Source organism: Peromyscus maniculatus, chromosome 13 (genome assembly GCF_049852395.1).
Source record: "Peromyscus maniculatus bairdii isolate BWxNUB_F1_BW_parent chromosome 13, HU_Pman_BW_mat_3.1, whole genome shotgun sequence".
Lineage (NCBI taxonomy): Eukaryota > Metazoa > Chordata > Mammalia > Rodentia > Cricetidae > Peromyscus > Peromyscus maniculatus.
Window position 1 is genome coordinate 23,544,635 of NC_134864.1, and position 23,092 is coordinate 23,567,726.

The following is a 23,092-nucleotide window of genomic DNA, read 5'->3' on the forward strand; positions in this document are numbered from 1 at the left end:
CTCATTCCCAGGGATAGGAATTACTGCCGCATTTACTACTAAAGACAGAGATCATCCCAAAGCACCACCTTACACCCTAGGTCAAGAGTACAAATTTCTGCCTAACACGTTATGACAGCTATTAAGAACTCTGAGGATACAACCAGAGCTGTTTTTACTTTGAAATAATAAGCCATTTAACTCACAACTAACTGTTCTTAGAGTCACAGCCTCGGTTTACTGACACGTATGTACCTTTTCAGAATCATTATTACACACAGTATTAACAACTTTAGTTAAGTATAACTAATCAAGTGTTGGGAAAAAACAAATTAGAGAACAATTAACCACAAAATACAATATATGAAAATTTTCAACTTTTAAGTTTGATAATGAGAAGGTTCATTCAAGAAAAGAGGATCATTAATAAAAATAACCTTTAACCAAATGGAAAGCAAGTTGACAAGCTGATTCAATGACAAGACTTTCGGTGAACATGCATATTTCAAAATTAAATACATTAAATTGAACATGTATAAAAATTATCAGTACACTAATCAATGATACAAGTTTTTCTTTCTTTGAGACAGGGTTTCTCTATGTAGCAGACTAACCTGGAACTCACAGAGATCTACTTATCTATGCTTCCCATGTGCTGTGATATTAAAGGCAGGTACCATCATGCCTAGTCAGAAGTTGAAGTTTCTAAGGAGGCCATTTCATTAATAAAAGGGCCAAGCCTCATGGGAAGAGAAACACACTAGTCCCCTTCTGACAAGAAGCTGAGACCATCCACCTCTAAGGGGGGAAATGCTTAAGGACAAAGTTCATGTATGAGCTAAAAGAGGCAGAAAAGAAAGACTAAAGAGAATTTGGTTCCATCTCACATGACTGAGTTGTATTAACTTTGGACTGACTATGTCTGGTGTTCTCATTACATTAAATGAGAAAATCCTTAGCCAGGATTGGCGAGAGGGCTCAGCAGTTAGGAATACAGGCTGCTCTCCCGGAGGACCTAGTTTCTTGTTTTTTCTTTTTCTTTTTTTGGTTTTTCGAGACAGGGTTTCTTTGTGCAGTTTTGGTACCTGTCCTGGATCCTGCTCTGTAGACCAGGCTGGCCTTGAACTCACAGAGATCTGTCTGCCTCTTCCTCCCAAGTGCTAGGATTAAAGGCGTGCACCACCATCACTCAGCAAGGACTTAGTTTCAATTCCCATCACTTACAGGGTGGCTCACAACTGTCTTCAGTTCTGCAGGATCTGATGCCCTCTTCTAGCCTCAATAGGGATCAGACACACAGAAGCCAAATCATCTTGTCAGGACTTAAAGAGGGCTGATCAGGTAAGGACAGTGAGCAATACACATTTTGTTAATATTTGCCTCTACAAGATTACAGAAAGAGTATGGGGAGTTTGGAACTAACTTTCCAATGCTCTACGCAGGAGATAAACTAGTTACTACAGTAAGTCTAAGGGTCTCCGAAATAACAGCGGTTGCTCTCTGCTATGCTTGGAGTGCCACTGCACAGAAAGACTTCTCAGCAGTCCACAGGGAAGATCTCAGGAGAGTCCCTGCTACACAGCATGAGCGCCTGGGCTCAGGGCCACGTCCACATACACAGCCAGGCAAGGAAAAGACAGACAGCCTGCAATCGTAGCACCAGGGAGGCAGGAAAGGAGGTTGTCTCAGACCGACCACCACTCCGGCCAAACCTGCAAGTTCCAGGTTCATCCAGAGACTCTGTCTCAAAAAGCAAGGTGAAGCCGGGTAGTGGTGGCCCATGCTTTTAATCCCAGCACTTGGGAGGCAGAGGCAGGCAGATTTCCGTGAGTTCAAGACCAGCTTGGTTTACAGAGTGAGATCCAGGACAGACTCCAAAGCTACACAGAGAAACCCTGTCTCAAAACAACAACAACAACAACAACAAAAAAGCAAGGTGAAGACAAAAGCAATTTCTTGGCTAAAAGGCAAAGAATGCACTTGCTACCTCCTTCTCACTAGAGGCAAGAAGCACTCTGGCTGGGGCTCTGCTCTCTACTGATTCTTAAATGACTTTAAGGTTATCTCTTCAGAGGGGAGGACATGCTAGCAGTAAAGACCCACTAAAGAAACACTCCTTTTGTCAAGAGGATAGAACCTCTGGCCTTGATGGAGACACACCATCCCAGCTGCACATGACCAATGGCCTGACTCAGGAGGTCAGGAGCACCACAAGGAAAGCAGGCTCACCTCAATACACCAAAGAGATAGGCCTTGATGTTCAGTTGAGTTAACTCAGAAAGATGCAGCTTTTTCCCTTCCCTGTCTCTTCTTTCAGGCGCTGGTCAGAATAAATGTGCCTTTTCTGATACCCTGGACTTCTTGCTATTTCTAGAAAGCCCTCCCTCACGTGTGTGTGGCTGTTGGCTCACCCTGGTGTTTGACCTCCATGTCTCTCCTCCACTCTCCCCCTCCCAATGTCTGCTGAGGTTACAGCTTGCCTGCCCTGCCAGAGTGGCCAGGTGGAGGAGACATTCTTTTAAACTTTAGTCAAATTGCCCTCAAGCTTAAAAAAAGTCAGGTGGAAAACAACTGAAGAAGACACCTAACAATGACCTATGGCCTCCACAAGCACCTGTATACATGTACATGTCCGTGTACACACACAGACACAAAGACACAGACACACACACACACACAGACACACACACAACACACACAGACACGAACATACGTATGCATGAGTGCCCATGCCCTCTGTGGTGGTTTGAATAAAAATGGCCCCATCAGTTCACAGATTTGAATATATGGTCACCAGGGAATGGCACTATTTGAAAGGATTAGGAGGTGTGGCCTTGTCAGAGAAAGTGTGTCACTGGGGATGGGCTTTGAGGTTATACAAAGCCCATTACAAGCCCAGAGTTTCTCCCTTTCTTGCTGCCTGAGGATCCAGATGTAGAACTTTTGGCTACTTCTCCAGCTCCATGTTTGCCTGTGCGTTTCCATGCTTAGACTAAACTTCTAAAACTATAAGCAAGCTCCAATTAAATGTTTTCTTTTATAAGAGTTGCTGTGGTCATGGTGTCTCTTCACAGCAATAAAACACTAAGATATCTACCCTGCATTCTATGGCACATATGTGGAGATCAAAGGGTAATTTCTGGAGAGTCAGTTCTCTCCTTCCACCATGTTGGTCCCAGGGCTTGGTAGTTAGCACCCTTATGTACACCTGGTGGCCCCTGACATGTAAGAGTTTTGAGAAATAAAAACGATGAATTAAGCCATTAGCCTCATTTGGGAGGTACTACATATATCTAACTCATTTGTGAATCAAAAATGCCTAAAATTCTTTGCTGTGCCCAAAGGGCAACAAAAAAAAGCAACATCTTTTTCTCGTATACACAAAATCTTAATGCTTGTCTTACTGAATAATTTTCATTAGTGAAATGAACCCCAAAACTAAGTTCTGAACGCACTAAGAGATTTGTAATAAATATTCAGAGTAAGGAATATAGAATTTTTTTAATCTATTAGAAACCACAGTATGATAATAAACATATACTTTTGCCCCCATGATAAATCTGAAATACTTAGTATTTCTCTATGAACCAAAATGTCAAGAGGAGTGGCGCACAGAAAAGCAGAAAGAAATCAGTTAAGAATATGGTGAGTTTATCAGAAAATAAATTATTCTACCTGTGTCTGAATCTCGCTCTTCATTTCTTGATGGGCTAATAGTAAAAGGCAGTTTACGTTTCATGGATGATTTCTCTTTCATTTCCTTGCCCATATCACTTCGGTCAGTTTTTGAAGTTTTGCTGTAAGACGCAATCTTGTCTTTACTCTATTTAAAAAAAAAAAAAAATCAAAGAAAAATAAAATTATGTCAATATTAGCTGACCAATAGGGAATTTTAAATTAAATCCTCTTTATTCCTTGGGCTGGACTGATGGCTCAGAAATCAAGAGCACTTGTTGCTCTTGCAGAGCACCTGGGTTCAGTTCCCAGCTCACATGGCAGCTCACATGTCTCTATCTCCAGTTTCCAGGGACCCAATGTCCTCTTTGACCTCCTCAGGCACGGCACATGGTAGTGCATGCACATACATACACACCCCACCTACACATTTTTTTAAATCCCCTATTAAGGAATTTTTAAAATATCAAGATACATTATAATCCATGAATTATTTAATGACTTAATACATAGCTTCAACAATTAAATCTCCCTTGTGCTGGTTAGTTTTATGTCAACTTAACAAAACCTAGAGTCATCTAAAAGGAGAGAACCTCAACTGAGAAAATGCCTCCCTAAGAGACAGCTATAAGGCATTTTCTTAATTAGTGACTGATGATAAAATCCCTGAGCTGCTGGTCTTGGGTTCTATAAGAAAGCGGCTGAATGAGCCATGATGAGCAAGCCAGTGAGCAGCACCCCTCCATGACCTCTACATTAGCTCCTGCCTCCAGGTTCCTGCCCTCAGTGTTTTTGATAATGAACTGTTATATAGAACTGTGAGTGAATCATGCCCCCTTCCCTCCCAAGTTGCTTTTGTTTCACGACATTAATAGTAACCCTAACTAAGACATCCCTCAACCCTCTACTTTTTAGACAAAGTAGACAAGATCTCACTATATAGCCCAGGCTGGCCTCAAACTCAGTTACCCCCCTACTTCAGCTTCCCAAGAACTAAGACTACAGGTTTGAGGCACCACACCTGGCTTAATTCTAATATTTCCCCCAAGATATTTCATAATAACAGAAAATTTAAATAACACTAAATATCTTGAATATAACGAAGTTATATATCTAAATATAATCTAGATGTATTACAATGAATAAACATGTAAAGAAGAGAGGAGAAGAGGAAGAGAGAAAAGAAAATGATAATCATTGGAACTGAGCTTAAATGTAAGTCAAGAGAATAATAAAGTTACAAAGGACTATTATTTCTAATTAACATCAATAAAAACTTTAAGGCCTAGAATAATGTATAATTTTCCTAGAAAATATGCATCACTAAAGACTGAGATGAAACCGAGTGTAGTGCTGTATGCCTTTAATCCTAGTATTTGGCAGGTGGATTTGAGTTCCAGGCCAGCCTGGTCCACATGGAGTATTCCAAGAGAGCCAGTGCTACATAGAGACCTGTCTCAAAAAAAGAAACCAACAACAGAAAAAGGGGTAATGAAAAGGAAAGAAAGCCTGACTATATCTTGACCACACAAAACAGTAAATCTATGGTCAAAGATTTGCTTACAAAAGCATATATGGGGTGACAAGATTCTTCAGCAGTAAATGTGCTTATGACTGAGGCTGGTGACTGAGTGTGACCCTTGGACACACGTGCTAGAAGGAAAGAACTGACTCCACACATTGCCCTCTGACCTCCACACCTATATGCTGTGACAACAAACAGTAACAGCAACAAAGAAAAAAAAGCACCCTCCCATGATTTTACAAGAATTTTAACAAGGAAATTCAAGGAACAGGTATTGCCTGTTCTATACAAATAATACAACAACATAAAAATAAAATTAAGATCTATCCAACCCATTTTACAGGTCTAAAATAAATAAATTTGATATTTAAAAAGCCCAAGACAGAAAACAGTAGATTGAGGAAATATAAAAATCCTAAAATTGTCAAATCAAATTCAATGTCATTAGAAAATAACATTCTGGGGCTGGAAAGACAGCTCGGCAGCCACAAACATGTATTCCTGCTCTTCCAGAGGACCCAAGTTTCATTTCTAAAACTATTACATGTGACAGCTTGTAACTGCCTGTAATTCCAGCTCCAGGCTAGCTGATACCCTCTTCTGGCCTCTAAGGGCACCCACACACGAGGCATACATTTACCTAAGTAAAAATTTTCAATCTTTTTTTTTTTTTTTTTTTTTTTTTTTTGGTTTTTCGAGACAGGGTTTCTCTGTGTAGCTTTGCGCCTTTCCTGGAACTCACTTGGTAGCCCAGGCTGGCCTCAAACTCACAGAGATCCACCTGGCTCTGCCTCCCGAGTGCTGGGATTAAAGACGTGCGCCACCACCGCCCGGCTTCAATCTTTAAAATTAACAAAACCAGATTTACACAGACAGTACAAAGACAGCCCCTTATTAGAGAAAATCTAGGGGCTGGCGAGATGGTCTAGTGGTTAGAGCATTATGCGTGGAGAGGAGCTGAGCTGGGTTCCCAGCACCACACTGGTTGGCTCCTAACTGCCACTCCTGGACTCCGAGGGCACCTGTATTCACATGTGCATATGCCCACACATTAGATATCCAGGTGACATGTTCTGAGTAATTACTAAAAGTACTAAATTGAGAGTCTTTTATCCAGGTTCCAAAGAGTGGAAAAGTCTTTAGCTATCTGGTACCTTTCTTCCATATGGTCTCTCTACCATATTGCTGTCACTGTCAGAATTTTCACTCTGAACTGGTTTTGTGAACCCAGATTTGGGCATTTTATAGCTGTTCAGCTAGCTGCTGCTTCTATCAGTCTTCTCATCCTGGATCTGGAAAGAACAGAAATACAAGTGTTATTTATATATGCACAAAATGCAATCTAAATACTTAGTGTTTATGTGCCACAGTTAATACAATTTCGTTTTCTCAGTTTCTGTAATTTTTTCCAGAAAATATCCTACATTTTCACTTATCAATCTGAGTGTCTATTAAAGTTCTCTTGTTTAAGTCTATGTGGCCTGTCAATGGAAGGACAGCTTTCTAGATAACCACAAGCAGCAGCAGTAGAGGATAGTGGCAAAATGTTTCTCATTCCAATATGGACCCAGAGGTGGGAGCCTCAAACAGACTTCTCCTCAGACTCAGACCACGACAAGTGTCATCAGAAATTTACACCCAATTCCCTATACTAACCTCTACCTACATAAAAGTTGTGGAGTAGTTTCTTTCCTTCACTTGTAACTTTAGCAAGCTATTGCTCAGATACTTGTGCTGGGCTCTAACATCACTTTATACACAGTTTTCTTTCGACCTCTCTCCTACTCTGTGACCAACAAGGACCTTTTCAGAAGCTTAGGCTTACAACAAACTTGGAGTTGAGATGTAGCAAAAATTCTAAAGAAGTTTCACATAGAAAAGAGGAAGCTATGACTCTAAACATGTTTTTGTTCTCTGATGATCTCATAGCCACATGCAGCTATTTAAATGAATAAAAAGCAGACAAAAATTACAGTAGCTATTATATTATTCAGTAAAGGCAAACATTCGTAGTCTTATGGAAAAGCTCCACTGCACAGCAGTGCACTAGACTAAGGTCCCTGGCGAAGACAGGTATTACACAACCTTGAGAAACACCATGACTGACAAGCTTACTTTCAACTCCTTCATGCAGTACATCTCCAGAATATCACAAGTCTTAAGTAACCTGACATTTTGGTGCTTAGGTGAACTACTAAACTGCAAACACTGTGGTAGTACAAGTAAAGTCTGCTATACATTTCAAATTGTTCTGTTGGTGCCTGAAAATTCATTTGATTTTGAAAAGGGGGAAAAGGTTAAAAATACCTGAAATGAAATGAACTAAGAAAACCATAGTACATGGATCTGTGTAGAACCCAACTAAAATATAGTCAGTTCCTGACCCAATGTAAATTACAATCATTAGAGTAACGATCATACAAACCATAAAAACAGAAATTAGAAGCATACTCGATAATTAAAAGAGTATTTAAACAAGAAATACTGTCAATAGGGTTGGTTAGATGGCTTAGCAGGTAAGCATAATAACCTGAATTCAAAAGACTGGAACTCGTAAGGTGGAAAGAACTACTTCCATAAGCTGCCCTCTGGCCTCTACATGTATGCTGTGGTATACACAACACACACACACACACACACACACACACACACACACACACACACACACACGCATTATTTTTTAAAATGTCAATAACAAGTGGCTGGTGATGTAGGTTGTAGTTACAGCCAACTCAACCACATCAAACCAAAACAACAAAAAACACCCTCAAAAATCGTCAAAGTTCAAATCTTTCCTTTTATAGAAGAGGAAATAAACTTTCCACAGAGGCTTTGGCATTACACATAAGAAGCACGGTGTACCTTGGGGCCATTCAAAGGCTTGGAGTATTACCATATGAGCAGAAGCATTTAAAACTAAGTACTTTCCTCAAAGCTGGCCATGAGTAATGTTTAAGGAGTTAAGAGTTACAAGTCCCAGAAAAACAGAAATATTTCAATTCAAATCAAAACGAAGCTGTTTCATAACAGACATCAACCTCGTGAGACTATGAAAACAAAACATTATCTCTTTTGTGGATGAAATCAAGGCAAGTTATTAATGGCCTAAAAGAGTGTCATGAGGGTTTGTTGTTATTGTTATTTTTGTTTCTGCTTTTCAAGACAGGGTTTCTCTGTGTAGCCCTGGCTGTCCTGGAACTAGCTCTGTAGACCAGACCAGGCTGGCCTCAAACACAGAGATCCCGTCTGCCTCTGCTTGCCGAATGCTGAGATTAAAGGCCTGCACCACCATCGCCTAACTATGAGTATTTTTTGAAAAACAATTTCAAGGCATAAATTCTATATTAAATGGAATGGAAACAATTTCAAGGCATAAATGTTATATTAAATGGAATGGGTGTCAATTTACAAATTTTGGGTTTTTTTGTTTTTTGTTTTTCAAGACAGGGTTTCTCTGTGTAGTTTTGGTGCCTGTCCTGGATCTCACTCTGTAGTCCAGGCTGGCCTTGAACTCATGGAGATGTGCCTGGCTCTGACTCCAAAGTGCTGGGATTAAAGGCATGCGCCACCACCACCTGGCTTACATATTATCTTAAGACTTTTACTTAGAAAAAATTAGCAAAGATGTAAGAAAATCATAACACATTCTAAAAATATTTAACATTTAATACAGTTACAGATTTAATGTAAATCATAATCACTAGAGTAACCACCAAACTATACAAAGAGATAAAAAAGCATGCTAAATAATTATAACAGTGTAGTTCAAGATATACAAATAACCAATAAAAGGCAAGAAAGGAAACACTAAGAAATGCAGTATTGAACAAGCAAGCAGGGCTGCTGGTTAAGCCAGCAGGTAAAGGTGCTTGCCACTGAGGCTAACAGTCCACAGATAGAGAGAACCAACTCCCAAAGTTATTCTCTGATCTCCACATGTGCACCGTGTGGCAGGCACACACCCATATTCATACATACAATAAAGATTTTTACATTTTAGAAATGTAATAACCAATAAAATGAAAGACTCAATCCAAACTTAGCAATAGTTACACAAAATACAAATGGTTCACTTTTCAGTTGTTGTTTTTTGTTTTGTTTTGTTTTTTAAGAGGGCAAGGGTCGATTCTGCCTCAAGTTTCAGGGCAGGAAAGACCTCGCTGGTAGCTCATGGTCTCAAGCCCCAGCCAAGAGACAGTCTAGCAGAATGGCTTGAAGGGCCATCTTTCTAACGTGTTCCTTCTAGGAAACACAGCCCTTAGGTGAAGACAAAAAGGCATACCAAGTACGGAAGGAGGCAGGAGGTGCCCCTGCTCCACTGTCTGACAAAATCAGACTTTGAACCAGAGCTAACAACAAGAATAAAGAAGGTACTTTACACTATTAATGGATCAATCCATCAAGAGTGTGAGTGAAAACTCCTGGAAAGCAGCTGTGTCTGCCAAGACTGACTGACTGACAGAACTACAGTGATGTGCAGAGGCTGGAATGTTACAGGTCCACAGGCTAATTACCTTACTTTGGGCTAGCTTTGGTTCCTTGAATAGCTATTCTTTACCAACCTGTCAGAACTAACATCCTGTTATGTGACAGATAAAAAGCTTTTGAAATTCATGAACTTGACAGACAGCACCTTCCACAAACCCAAAAGCTAAGAAAGTCATCATACAACACCTAAGTCTTATGGAAAAGCTTTCTCCACCCTGCTGGAACCATCTCTCTAAAGTACCTGTCAATGTATTCTTAACTTGCCTGGATTTATGACTTTCTTTAGCCCATAAAACTATGAAACTGTTTCCATGTTGGAACATGGAATTTGGGGTAACCTAAAATCTGTATTCTGAGATCATGGGAGGTCAAAATGGCTCCAGAATAAAACTATCTCTTATTCTCTTTAGGTGAGAGATGTGTTTTCTGCATTGACATGGACATATGCAACCAAACACAAGTGCACCCAATTCATAAAACAAATACTACAAGATGTAAGGTCAGAGCCGGGCGGTGGTGGCACACACCTTTAATCCCAGCACTTGGGAGGCAGAGACAGGCGGATCTCTGTGAGTTTGAGGCCAGCCTGGGCTACAGAGTGAGTTCCAGGAAAGGTGCAAAGCTACACAGAGAAACCCTGTCTCGAAAAACAAAACAAAACAAAACAAAACAACAAAAAAAATATAAGGTCAGACTAAGCCAGCACAGGACTAGTAGGTGACTTCAACACATGACTTGAAACAATTAACAGGTCATCCCAGCAAAAAATGAACAAAGGAAACGTGTGGATTAAATTATATCATAAACCAAATGGATTTAACAGACATCTACAGAATATTTCATGCTTGGCTTGATAACCTGAGTTTAGAGGTAGAAAGTAAGTGATTCCCATAAGTTGTGTCTTCTGACCTCTACCATGTGTCATTAATTAATTCATCTAAACACTGCATAATACACATTTTTCTTTACAGCCCTCATAATTTTCTCTAAAAAATAGGACACCAAGAATATCTTTAAAAATACAAAAAAAAGTGAAATAATTCTGTGTATTACATCTGGTCACAACAGAATAAAATTGTCCTAACAGCAAGACAGACTACAGTACATATACATATGGAGATTGAACAGTATTAAATGATGAATGGGTGATTGAAAAAAAAAATCAAGGAGAATTTTTTAAATTCCTAAAACTGAATGCAAATGAAAACACAATATGCCAAAAATGATGAGATACAAAAAAAAGTAATTCTAAGAAGGAAGCTTATAACTGTAAGGGCCTACATTAAGAAAGCATACTGACCAGGCGCAGTGACTCACACCTTTAATCCCAGCACTCAGGAGGCAGAGGCAGGTGGATCTTTGTGAGTTCAAGGCCAGCATAGTCCACATAGAGAGTTCCAGGACAGTCAGGGCTAAACAGAGAAACCCTGTCTCAAACAAACAAAATAAAAGAGAGGGAGAGGGAGGAAGAAAGAAAAGAAACCACAAAGTGCCAAGCATGGTGGTGCACGCCTTTAGCCTACCCAGGAGGCAGAGGCAGGTGGATCTCTGTGAGTTTGAGACCAGCCTGGTCTACATAGTGAGTTCCAGGATAGCCAAAGCTACATAACAAGACCCTGTTTTTGTTTTTAAAAAAGAGAGGAAAGCTAGTGAATAACCTAATGGCATCATGTAGGCAAAACACCAATACCAATGTACATCAAATAAATATATAAATTTTTAAAATTCTCTCAGGGATGTCAAGTGAGTCAGAGGTTAAGCACACATACTGTTCTTATGGAGGATGTAAGTTGAGTTCCTAGCACCCATGCTGAGTGGCTCAAAACCTTCCTCTAACTCCAGCTTCAGGACATTTGCTACCATTGACCTCCACAGGCTCCTGAGTGCACATAAACGCACACAGATACACACATATACATACATAGACTTTTAAGGCAAAGAAAATAAAAATGCTCAGGATTCAGTGGAAGATGTCACCAGACCTTAAAAGAACACTTCTCGAAACTATTCCATAAAATAGAAAATGAAGCAACACTACCAAACTCTTTTTACAAAGTCAATACTATCTTGTTATACAAACCAGATGAAGACACAGAAAACAAACAAACAAACAAATAAAATTATGGCTCAAAATTATATGCAAAATAATATATGCAAAAATATATGCAAAATTTAAAATCAAAACTATGGCTCAATCTCTAATGAAAATATATACAAAATTATTTTAAAAAATACTTGCAAACCAATATCAAGAACAAAAGATCATCAGGTTTGTGCACAGACCTGATGAATTGAGTTCAATTCCTGAATCCCACAGGGTGGCAGGAGAGAAGCAATACCCCAAATTTGTCTACCTCAATATGTGTTGTGGCTCATGCGTACCTGTGTACGTGTACATATACACATACATACACACACACCCCTACCTCAATATGTGTTGTGGCTCAAAAGAACCTGTGTACACGCACACACACACACCCCTACCTCAATATGTGTTGTGGCTCATGAGCACCTATGTACACACACACACACACACACACACACACACACACACACACCTTTTCCAAAAAAGATTTATTTACTTATGTGTATGAGTATTTTGCCTAAATGTATGCCTGGATACCATGTGCATGTCTGATGCCTGCTGAGGTCAGAAGAGAGTGTCAGATTCCCTGGAACATGAGTTTTGGATGGTTGTAAGCCACCATGTGAGTGCTGGAAACCTCTCCTGGATCCACTAAAAGAGCTGTAAGTGTTTTAAACCACTGGGTCATCTCTCCAGTCCCACCAATTCACCAATTAAAGTGTGTGTGTGTGTGTGTGTGTGTGTGTGTGTGTGTGTGTGTGTGTGTGTGTATTTCACAATGATAAAGTGGGCAGCATTTCAGAGATGCAGGTATAATTCAACATATAATAAGTAAATGTTAATACAGCACATGGATTCAAGGACAGAAATCACATGGACATAGATACGGAAAAAGCTTTTGACAAAATCCAAAAAAGTCCTGAGGAACCTGGTACAAGAGGGACACGGAGTGGCCAAAACCACCTTAGGCAGCAGGAGCACGGCTGGTGCAAACCGGACCTGGCCTCAGATATGCCAGTCAGAGCAGCGCCTACAGTCAGGCACAGGCACAACCAGACCTGGACACTCACGCAACAGAAGGCAAACAAGCCCACGTAGCAACAGCCACTTGACTTCAACAAAGGTGTCCAAAAGACACACTAGGGGTATGTGACGATAACAAACAACCTCTTCAACAAATGGTCCTCAGAAACAGGGACATTTCTACATGTAGAGAGAAATGAAACCAGATTCCTACCTGTCATTCTGACATACATCCGTTCAAAATGGGTTGAAGACTTTATATAGGACTTGAAACTTAAACTTTCAGAGCAAATATGTCAAGACACAGGCCCAGGCTGGGCATGGCAGTGCATGCCTTTAATCCTAGTAGCACCCAGGAAGAAGAGACAGGCAGGGATTGATGCAAGGCCAGCCTGGTCTACATAGCAAATTCAAGTCAGCCAAGGCTACATAGTGAGACTTTGTCTCAAAAAGACCAAGAAGATAATGGCACACATAAAATCTTTCTGAGGACAATGTCTCAAAATATAACTAAATCAAGTGGGCTACAGTGACAGCTGAACTTCTAGTTCCAGCAATAAATTAAAAAGAATTGAAGAACTGAAAATAATTTAAAGATGACATTCCAGCCCAAATGGAAAGTCTTCATTTTATATTCTTCATTGTATAGACAGAAAGGTTTATCTTTAGTAATATGTATATGTTTTTGTCAGTGTGGAGATGTGCACATGAGTATAGGTTCCCACAGAGTCCAAGGCATTGAATCCCCCTGGAGCTGGAGTTTTTGATGGTTCTGAGTTGCATGGCATGGATACTTGGATTCTCTGGAAGAGTGATGCCTGCTCTTAACCACTGAGTCCTCTCTTTGGCTTCTTATTTAATTCTATTAGAAGATAAGTACAATGGCTCAGAGATCATTGTAGAAGAGGCAGAAAGACTTAAGACCCAAAGGAAAAGGAAGTTTGCTGCGAGAGTGCATAGCCTAGAAATGTCAGAGGCCAGGCGTAGGGTACATACCTTTAGTCCCAACATTTGGGAGGCAGAGGCAGGTGGATCTCTGGGACTTGGAGGCCAGCCTTGTCTACAAAGTGAGTTCAAGGATGGCCAGGGCTGTTACCCAGAGAAACCCTGTCTCAAAAGAAAAAAATTAAAAAAAAAAAAATTAGGGCTGGAGAGATGGCTTCGAGGTTAAGAGCACTAGCTGTTCTTCCAGAGGTCCTGAGTTCAATTCCCAGCAACCACATGGCGGTTGACAACCATCTGTAATGAGATCTGGCGCCCTCTTCTGGCCTGCAGGCAGAACATCGTATACATAATAAATATTTTTTTAAAAAATTAAAAAAAAATACTAGTCAGCAATCAAGAGGATTTGGTATGACTTGCTGAAGTGAGCAGAGTTACCAAGCTCCTTTTGCCCTAATGGGTTCTAAAATCTCTGCAACCTCCCAAAACCAGTAGAGGGCTGCAACAGCTCAAGAGAAAATGGTAGCTTCCCTCCATTCTTGGCAATGGAAGCTGAAGAAAAATTACCAACACTCAAAGTATCTAGTATCAACTACAGTAATTTCTCCATTGACAGTGGGAAAAGCTTAAGAGATTCCAAAAGAGGTCAGACGCAACCTTCAAATCCTAAAAACAACTCTTATAATACCCTTTCTCCTTTTACAAACTAGAAAGCTCCTGAAGGTAAAATACCACCAATCCAGAGTAATAAGGAGGAAAAATCAATCCAACTGTGTTAGCAATTCCTTACTGCCTCACAGACCCTGCTAATAACACTACCAGACTAACCTGCTTAAAATGACACTTTTGTTAGACTTTCAATCTAATTTTATCAAATCTGTTCTGCATACAAAGCAGAACTTAAGTAAAATTTTCAGCAAATTTCAAATAAATCCCAGGACTTTGAAGACAGAGGCAGGTGGATTTCTTAAGTTTAAAGCCAGCCTGTCTACATATCAAGTCCAGGCCATCTAAGCAGGGTTACATAGTGAAACCAGCTCAAAATAAAGAAATAAACAAGTAAATAAATGGAAAAACAATTTTCAAAGTAAACGTCTAGGTCATGTTTGCAATCTTAACAATTCCCTAGGTAGATACTCTTAACTGCTATATACAATGTACAACAGAATCAAGGGGGAAAGGGTCCAGGTTTCATGACAGAAATCATACTTGGGATACATTTTAAAAAGACGTTCACAGAGAGCTAGAAGAAAAGACAAGCCACTGTTGGGAAATACGTGCAGAGATGGCAGTAAGAAAACATCTATGAGGTGTATACATAGCTTCAACTGAATTTGAAATGTTCATCCTTACATTCATTACGCTACTTTGTGTACCATTTAAATTACTTAAGAGATTTCAATTAAAAAAAAAAGACTTTATTTATTTACTTATTTGTTTGTTTGGGACAGGATCTCACTGTGTAGCCCTGGCTGCTCTAGAACTTGCTATGCAGACCAGGCTAGACTTGAATTCACAGGGATCAGCCAACCTTAGCCTTCTGGATGCTGCCCGGCTCTGAGTATCTCTTTTATGTGTGTGACTGTCTTGCCTGCAGGCATGTTTGTGCGCCACTTTCGTGCAGAGACCAGAAACCAGAGCCTGCAGGGCTGGAGTTGCACACGGGTGTTAGCAGCCATGTGAGAGCTGGGAACTGAAGCCAGGCCTCTGCAGGAGCAAGTGCTCCTCTCAACCACTGAGCCATCTTTGCAGACCTGGCCATTTGTCTTGTCACCTATTCTCCACCACAGCATATGATTATAGTCCATCTTTTCAACGTATCATACCACTTAGGAATAATCCTCGTACATTCTAAATACAGTTTGTTCCTGGATAAAACTTACTGTCATTTTACCTGAATTCTTACATACATACACACAATAAACACACACTTGGGACAGCAAAATGGGTTGGTGGGTAAAGGACTTGGCCTTGAAAGCCTGGCACTTAAGTCAGAACCCTAGGGCCTATGTAAATATAGAAGGAGTGACCTGACTCCACAAAGTTGTCTTCTGGCCTCAACATGTGTACTGTGGCATGTGTATGTACACACATGCATGCACACACACACACAATAATAAAAATAAAATAAAAGTTTAAAAAATAAATATACTTTAGCTTTGATAACAAATGTACTTTTAAAATGGCAGATAAGGGGAGAGGGTACATAAAATCAAATAAACTGCAGTAGAAGGTCTGTTTAGAAAAAGCAGAGAGGAATCTTTATATATTGTTGGTGGAAATGTAAGTACACATACTATGGAAAACAGTATCAAAAAATCTAAAAGAAAAATTGGAGACTACAGCAAGTTCACAGAGAGCCTGCACAGTCCCTCAAAGACTGGTAAGCCTAAAGACACTAAGGAAGCATGCCCATTAGCTTCCCCAGAGGGAGGCCCATGAGGCTGCCTCCCTACTGGCTCAAACTACCAACCCGCACCACCACATAGTGCCAAAGAACCAAGACCATCTGATCCCATCTGTCCAATGGTACCTGACCTAGCACTGAGGGAAATGCCAGGCCCTCCCCTTATCTAAGAAGATAGTAGCTCTGTTAGGAGGGAAAGCCCCTCCAAAAATTATAAGAGATTTTCTCCTCGCTGCCGGACTTAAAGGACAAGACACTAATTCAGACATGGAACCTTATACCGATGGGAGCTGAAGCCTCTAACGGGGAACAGCTCCTCACATCAAGAGACTCAAAGCAACAATATATCAAGAAAGGGGACTACTTGCCTAAGAGGGTAAAGAAATTAAAAACAGAGACAAAATCATCCAGCTCCTAGAAGCTGTGTGGGCCCATGACTGTAGCATCGGTCACTGCCAGACTTACATAAAGAGTCAAGGCTGAGTGAAACCAAGGGGAAACCAACTGGCAGACCAGACTGCCCCCTGTGAAGATGGCCCCACAGTCCCCTCCATTACACCCCCCCCCAGAAGATATGTTTACACTCAGGTGCACCAGAGGTCATTCATAGAAGCCAGAGAAAGGAAAAGAACAATTGATGAAAGAGCTACTAAAAATCAGGACTGGCCAATTACCTCAGACAAAAATGTAATAAATCCAGAGATGACAGCTCCCAGTCTAGCCCGACAAGTTCATGAAGCAACTCATCTAGAAAAACTGCCCTGTAAGAATCGCTGCAAAGATATTCCGGCAGTTCTGAGATGCCAACACTGACCCAACAAGCCAGCGCAGCATGTCTACAACGTGCTCGGAACAATCCCAGGGAGGGACCCGAGGTTCCCACACTGGCACAAAAAGAAGGGTCCTACCCATCCGAACATCTAGAAGTGGACTTTCCTGACCTTCAACCCAGCAAAGGGTACCACTATGTGCTGTTTATGGTGTGAACTCTTCAGTGTGGGCGGAAGCTTCTCCTACCTGCACAGAAGATTAGCGTGAACGATGCACACAGGGTACCACCCCCCATCATCAGGCTGAGTTGTGAGAGTGAACAGAACCTTTATAACAACACTGGCCAAGCACTGCCAAGTAACAGCCTCCCTTGGCCAGAAAGTCTGCCTCTTGTGCTGTCTAGGGTGCACTGCACACACTGTAAATGCAGTGACTCTCCTTTTATGGGCTGCCCACCTCCTCTGCCCTCAAAGGACTCAGGACTTCCAAGAGTACAGACATGCCTGCCTCCAGCAGTTCTCGGAAGACTTGGCTGACACTGCACATAAAAAAAAATTGCTCAATCCTCACCACTCCCTCAGCTCTTAAAGCTGCAGGTGTCACCAGTGGTTGTAGGGTACACTGCACCCACACCAAGGCTGCTGTGGACCCCAGCTAGGAGTCAACCACGAGAGTCCCAGACCCAGGCTAGCCTCTGAAATTGACCATTTCAAAAATACCTCAGAATGGGAACAATGGCTCAGCTCCTACCCTGCCTCCCGATGTCCTCCCCAAGTGCGTGTATGCACACTGGAGCTAGTACCCTGTCACATAAATTAGTCTGGAGAGCAACTTTTTTCCAGGGCAACTCCAATTCCTGGACACCCATCAATATAACTAAATATCCCACAGAGGGATTCAACCTTATCTCCTTCAGGTGATGCTACTTGGAAACAGGCCAGTCGTGGGTCATCCTTCAAAGCTCATCATGCTGTGAGGGAACTGCCTACACAGGAAAACAAACTATGATTCTCTTTGGTGATGGCCCCAGATAGTGACAGCCTATGGATTGAAAGACCCTAACCCTTCAGGCTTACACCCCCCAAGCCCCAGGAGAATAAGGAACTAAAAAGAAAATCTAGTTCCAAGAGCAAGCTGACTCAATCATTATTCAACCACTCCTGCAACAATGTAACAATGTAAAAAGATTTCTGTTAAGAGATATGCTCAACTGTGACTGGGATAGTTGCAAGTATTCCAGGAAGGACCACTGTGACCTTTGTGTAAACTCCACTCCCGCCCTGATACCCTCCTTGAGGTTTTGGGAAGAATGTACATGCAGATGTGACTGTACCCACTCTGTGATCAGACCATGATCTTGTGAAACAAAATTGTATGGGAACTGTAATCTTATGGCTTTTGTGGGTTTTTCCTTTAAAAGCCCCCATGTGACTGTGGGCGGCGCGACTCTTGCTCTCTGGAGCTGAGTTTGCCCGACTGTACAGCCACATTAATAAACACCTCTTGCTGTTGCATCAACTGGACTGGAGTCTGGGTTCTTGGGGCGCCCACTCGAGACCCTAAACTTTGGGGTCTAACATGGATGACTTGTTAGAGGACCAAAAAAAGATTATAGGGAACCTAGTAGTCTTAAATACTGGTCACGTGTGGACTTTGCCACTAAGGGGACCTTGCCCCACATAGGGACAAGGAATTAGGGCTGGAATGGACCTTAATGGAAAAAAGGAATAATATGGAGACTGACCAAAGAGAAACATTTCATGTGAGAAAGCCATGTCTCAAAACTCTGGCTTTAGTAAATACAGCCACGAGCTCCTTAACCCAGGTCAAGATTGCGGGGTTTGCTTACCTGCAAGCTGGGTTACTTATACTGGAGTAAGAATGAATAACCAACACAAAAGGGGAATGTTTAACTGGGCCACCTAGGTGTTCAGGTCACAGGAAAAGACCAATGTACAGAAAATTCAAGCCAGGCAGTGGTGGCACACACCTTTAATCCCAGCATCGGGAGGCAGAGGCAACTCGAGACCAGGATGACCTCAAACTTTCTGTAGTCATCCTGGTTTACAGGGAGAGTTCCAGGACAGCCAGGGCTAAATAGAGAGACCCTGTCTCGGGGGGGGGGGGGGGGGGGGATTAAAAGGGCTGTACCAGACTAGTTAAAAGAGCAGTAACTGCTAATGGGACACACTTCACCTGCTTCAGCAGACAGCTGCAAACTGGTATTCTTGGGCCCCAAGGTAGATGTGCTCCCAGGAAGTGAGGTCCAACAATACTTACATCCCTTAGAGTCAAGAAATATGAAAACTCCTGTACTTTTCTACCCATCCTGTTAGGAATGGCTCTGACAGGGCCCATGACCACCAATGCCACTACAATAGGCATCTACTAACAAGTTCAAAAGAGGTAGCTCTCTACTTAGATCATGAAAAACATAACTACTGTTTAGGAAAACATAGTCATTCTTCAGAACTATGTGAAGTCATTGGCAGCAATAGTCCTCCAAAACCACAGAGGATTAGACTTGATTCCCACTGAGAAGGGGGCATATGCAAGGCCTTAAGTACGGTGTTTATGCAATCAGTCAGGAATGGTACAAGAAAATGCCAAAACATTGTTAGAAAGGATTAGGCTAGAGGTCCAAATGAGAGCCAATGGAGTACAATACGGTTCATATGCCAACCCATCACTTCAAGATAGATTCATGAGGTGTTGTGAAGGTGAAAGGAGGGAATGAAGTAGAATACGGTAAAAAGACCAATTATTTGATGCTGGTTTATTGATTAATTTAGTGATTTACTTACTTAAAGCACAGCTTATACTGTGCATTTTGCCAACATGACTTCATTTGCTATCTGGAACAGAATGACCTAGAGAAACAGCTGAATCAATCAGTTGCTCCCTTTAACAACCTGCTGACTGCCTCATACGCTTCTGTAAAATCTCGCTTGCCTGCCTGCCCCACCTTGTAGTTTTAGAGTACAAACTAAGAATGCAAACTGGACCCAGGACCAAGCCTTTCAGGAGCTGTCCTGACTTTGGTCCACTGGTGACATCTCCTCGTTTCCACTCTCATGGGTGTCTGAGTGCTTATTCCAGAAAGATTCCAATAGTGATATATGCCGACAATCCCACCAGTAAAAGGCTGAGGTGACAGTAGGCTGCAGCCAGTCTTTCCAACGTCAATGAGAAAAACCTGTCTCAAGATACACAGTGGAGCCGGGCGGTGGTGGAGCATGCCTTTGATCCCAGCACTCGGGAGGCAGAGGTAGGTGGATCTCTGTGAGTTCGATGCCAGCCTGGTCTACAGAGCGAGTTCCAGGAAAGGTACAAAGCTACACAGAGAAACTGTCTAAAAAAAAAAAAAAAAAGATACACAGTGGAAAGCAAAGGAGGCACCCAAGTCCACCTCTATCTTTTTCTTTTCTTTTCTTTCTTTCTTTTTTTTTTTTTTTTTTTTTTGAGAGGGTTTTGCTGTATAGCCCTGGCTGTCCTAAAACTCCCTCTATAGACCAGGCTGGCCTTGAACTCACAGAGATCACCTGCCTCTGCCTCCTGAGTGCTGGGATTAAAGGAGTGTGCTAGCCACCACAAGCTCCTTCTATCCTCTTGTGGTGTATACACACACACACACACACACACACACACACACACACACACACACACACACACACACAACTACCAGAGAGATGAGGGTGTGGTTCAGAAGCAGGGCACTTGTTTAGCAAGCATGAGGTCCTCGTTCAATCTCCAACACTAAATAGTGAGGTAGGCCAGGTGGTGGTGGTGCACACCTTTGATCCTAGCACTCGGGAGGCAGAGGCAGGTGGATCTCTGTGAGTTCAAGGCCAGCCTGGGCTACACAGTGAGTTCCAGGACAGGCTCCAAAGCTACACAGAGAAACCCTGTCTCGAAAAACCAAAAGAAAAAAAAATTAGTAAGGCAGGGTAGAATGTTCAAGATACATTATAGACATTTATGAAATTGCCAAAGAACTTAAAATATTAAATAAAGGTAAATTTAAAAAACCTGAAGTTTATGATAATCACTGTTGCTCCAGTATAAGCAAAGCAAGCCTGTAGTCAGGAATATATCTTTTCCTTTTCCCATCATCTTTATGAAGTTACAAAGAGCTACCATCAGTAGACTTACAAGAGCAGTTAAAGGAAGCAGTAAGCCACTTGTGATTCACATACCAGGTCATTTCCACCTTGACCCAATTATTATTTATAAGCCTACATCAAGACTACTACTGCAGATTAAAACTGTCATTTCCATGACTTCATAGCAAAGTTGAATTGGTTAGGCCTTACTTTAGGCCTAATCTGCTCCTCACCATTTCTGACTCTCACTCACACCTCCCAGACTACATAAAAGATTTCAGGATGCCTGGACATTTAAAGTAACATACACTGTAAACTGATTCAAAGTAGTAGTGTTATGTTACTACTGTTAACTTTTCTGACTGGAACAATTAAGATTTAAAAGCCACCAAGTGTGGTGGTGGCACATGCCTTTAATCCTACCACTCAGGAGGCAGAGGCAGGTAGATCTTTGAGTTCAAAACTAGCGTGGTCTACAGAGTGAGTTCCAAAAGAGCCAGAGCTGACCTCAAACAAGTAATTCTCCTATACACTCCTGCTAAATACTGGGAGTCCAGGAATATGCCACTGTATCTGGCTTGGTTTTATTTTTTAAAATAAACCATTTCTTAATATATAGTGACACAAAGTTTATTGTTTCCAGGCCAACCAGAGTTACATGGCTAGACAGTGTGTGTGTGTGTGTGTGTGTGTGTGTGTGTGTGTGTGTGTGTAGAATCTGAAACCGTGCACAGCGACACAGTTTATAAACCCAAGAGAAGGAGGAATATAAAAATATAAACTTTTAATGTAAGAGACCAGACTTGAGCCAGGCACTGTGGCACTCACATGCCTTTGATCCCAGCACTCAGGAGGCAGAGGCAGGAAGATCTCTGAGTTCACGGCCAGCCTGGTTTACAAAGAGTTCCAGGACAGCCAAGGCTACACTGAGAACCCTGTCATGAAAAACCAATACAGGCCGGGTGGTGGTGGCACATGCCTTTAATCCCAGCACTTGGGAGGCAGAGGCAGGTGGATCTCTGTTGAGTTTGAGGCCAGCCTGGGCTACAAAGTGAGTTGCTACAAAGTGAGTTCCAGGAAAGGCACAAAGCTATACAGAGAAACCCTGTCTCGAAAAACAAAAACAAAAACAAAAAACAAAAAAAATACAACACACACACACACACACACACACACACACACACACACACTCCATCCATCCATCCATCCATCCATCCATCCATCCATCCATCCATCCATCCATCTATGAATGAGACCAATGTCTTTTCTACAGAGTGAGCTACAGGCCAGCCAAGGCTATAGTGTGAGACCTTGTCTCAAAACAAGTAAACAGCAGTAACATTTCAAAGTAAGTTAGTGTTTCTTGGTCCTTTAGAGAGACCAAACCCCACAGCCCCTATCAGATTCACCAATAAAACCTACAGCACAACTTCAAAAATACCTCTAGATTCTTGATAGTTTTGGATACTTCTTTTAAGTACTTTTTCTTCATCTGTTAGATATTAAGTTTTGCAAAAAACCAACCAGTACTTTTAAAGTATGGGCAAGAAGATTTTAAGTTCAAGATCACCCCTGGCTACATTCATATGGCTTAAAGCCACCCTGGTCTAGAGACTATGTCTCAAAAAAACAAAAAATAAGAAGCTAGAGAGACGACACAACAGTTAAGAGCACTAGCTGCTCTTCTAGAGGACTCCAGTTGCAGAGGACTCAAGGCCCTCTCTTGACCTGTGTGGGTTCTATGTGCACACATGGTACACAGATATACATGCAGGTAAAACACTAATACACATAAAATAATTTTAAAAAATAAAAAAATAAGTCAGGTGTGGAAGCACACACCCATAATCCCAGCACTCAGGAAACAAAGGCAAGTAGATCTCTGTGTGCTCAAGGCTAGTTTGGTCTACATAGCAAGTTCCAGGCCAACTAGGACTACACAATGGGACCCTGTCTTCATTAATAATAGTAATAGTAATAATAATTAATAATATAAAATAGAAAATAACCATTCTATTTATCTTCCATTTGAATTCCACCTAAGCTGTGAGTTACCAACTATAGAATACTTGTAATTATGCTCCACACCAATT

General features: G+C 41.5%; 1 protein-coding gene across 10 annotated transcripts in view; it reads right to left on the bottom strand.

Annotated features, from left to right (window-relative positions):
- Positions 1-23,092, bottom strand: part of Ankrd12 (ankyrin repeat domain 12) — a 107,348-nt gene that overhangs the window by 74,291 nt on the left and 9,965 nt on the right. For all 10 annotated transcript variants that reach the window (XM_076549796.1, XM_076549795.1, XM_076549803.1 and 7 more), the window contains exons 2-3: positions 6,334-6,471; positions 3,655-3,802 (exon numbers count right to left, since the gene is read on the bottom strand). In XM_076549796.1, the coding sequence (XP_076405911.1) occupies positions 3,655-3,802; positions 6,334-6,420 (235 nt within the window). In that variant the 5' untranslated portion in view covers positions 6,421-6,471. The remainder of the gene's footprint in view (positions 1-3,654; positions 3,803-6,333; positions 6,472-23,092) is intronic.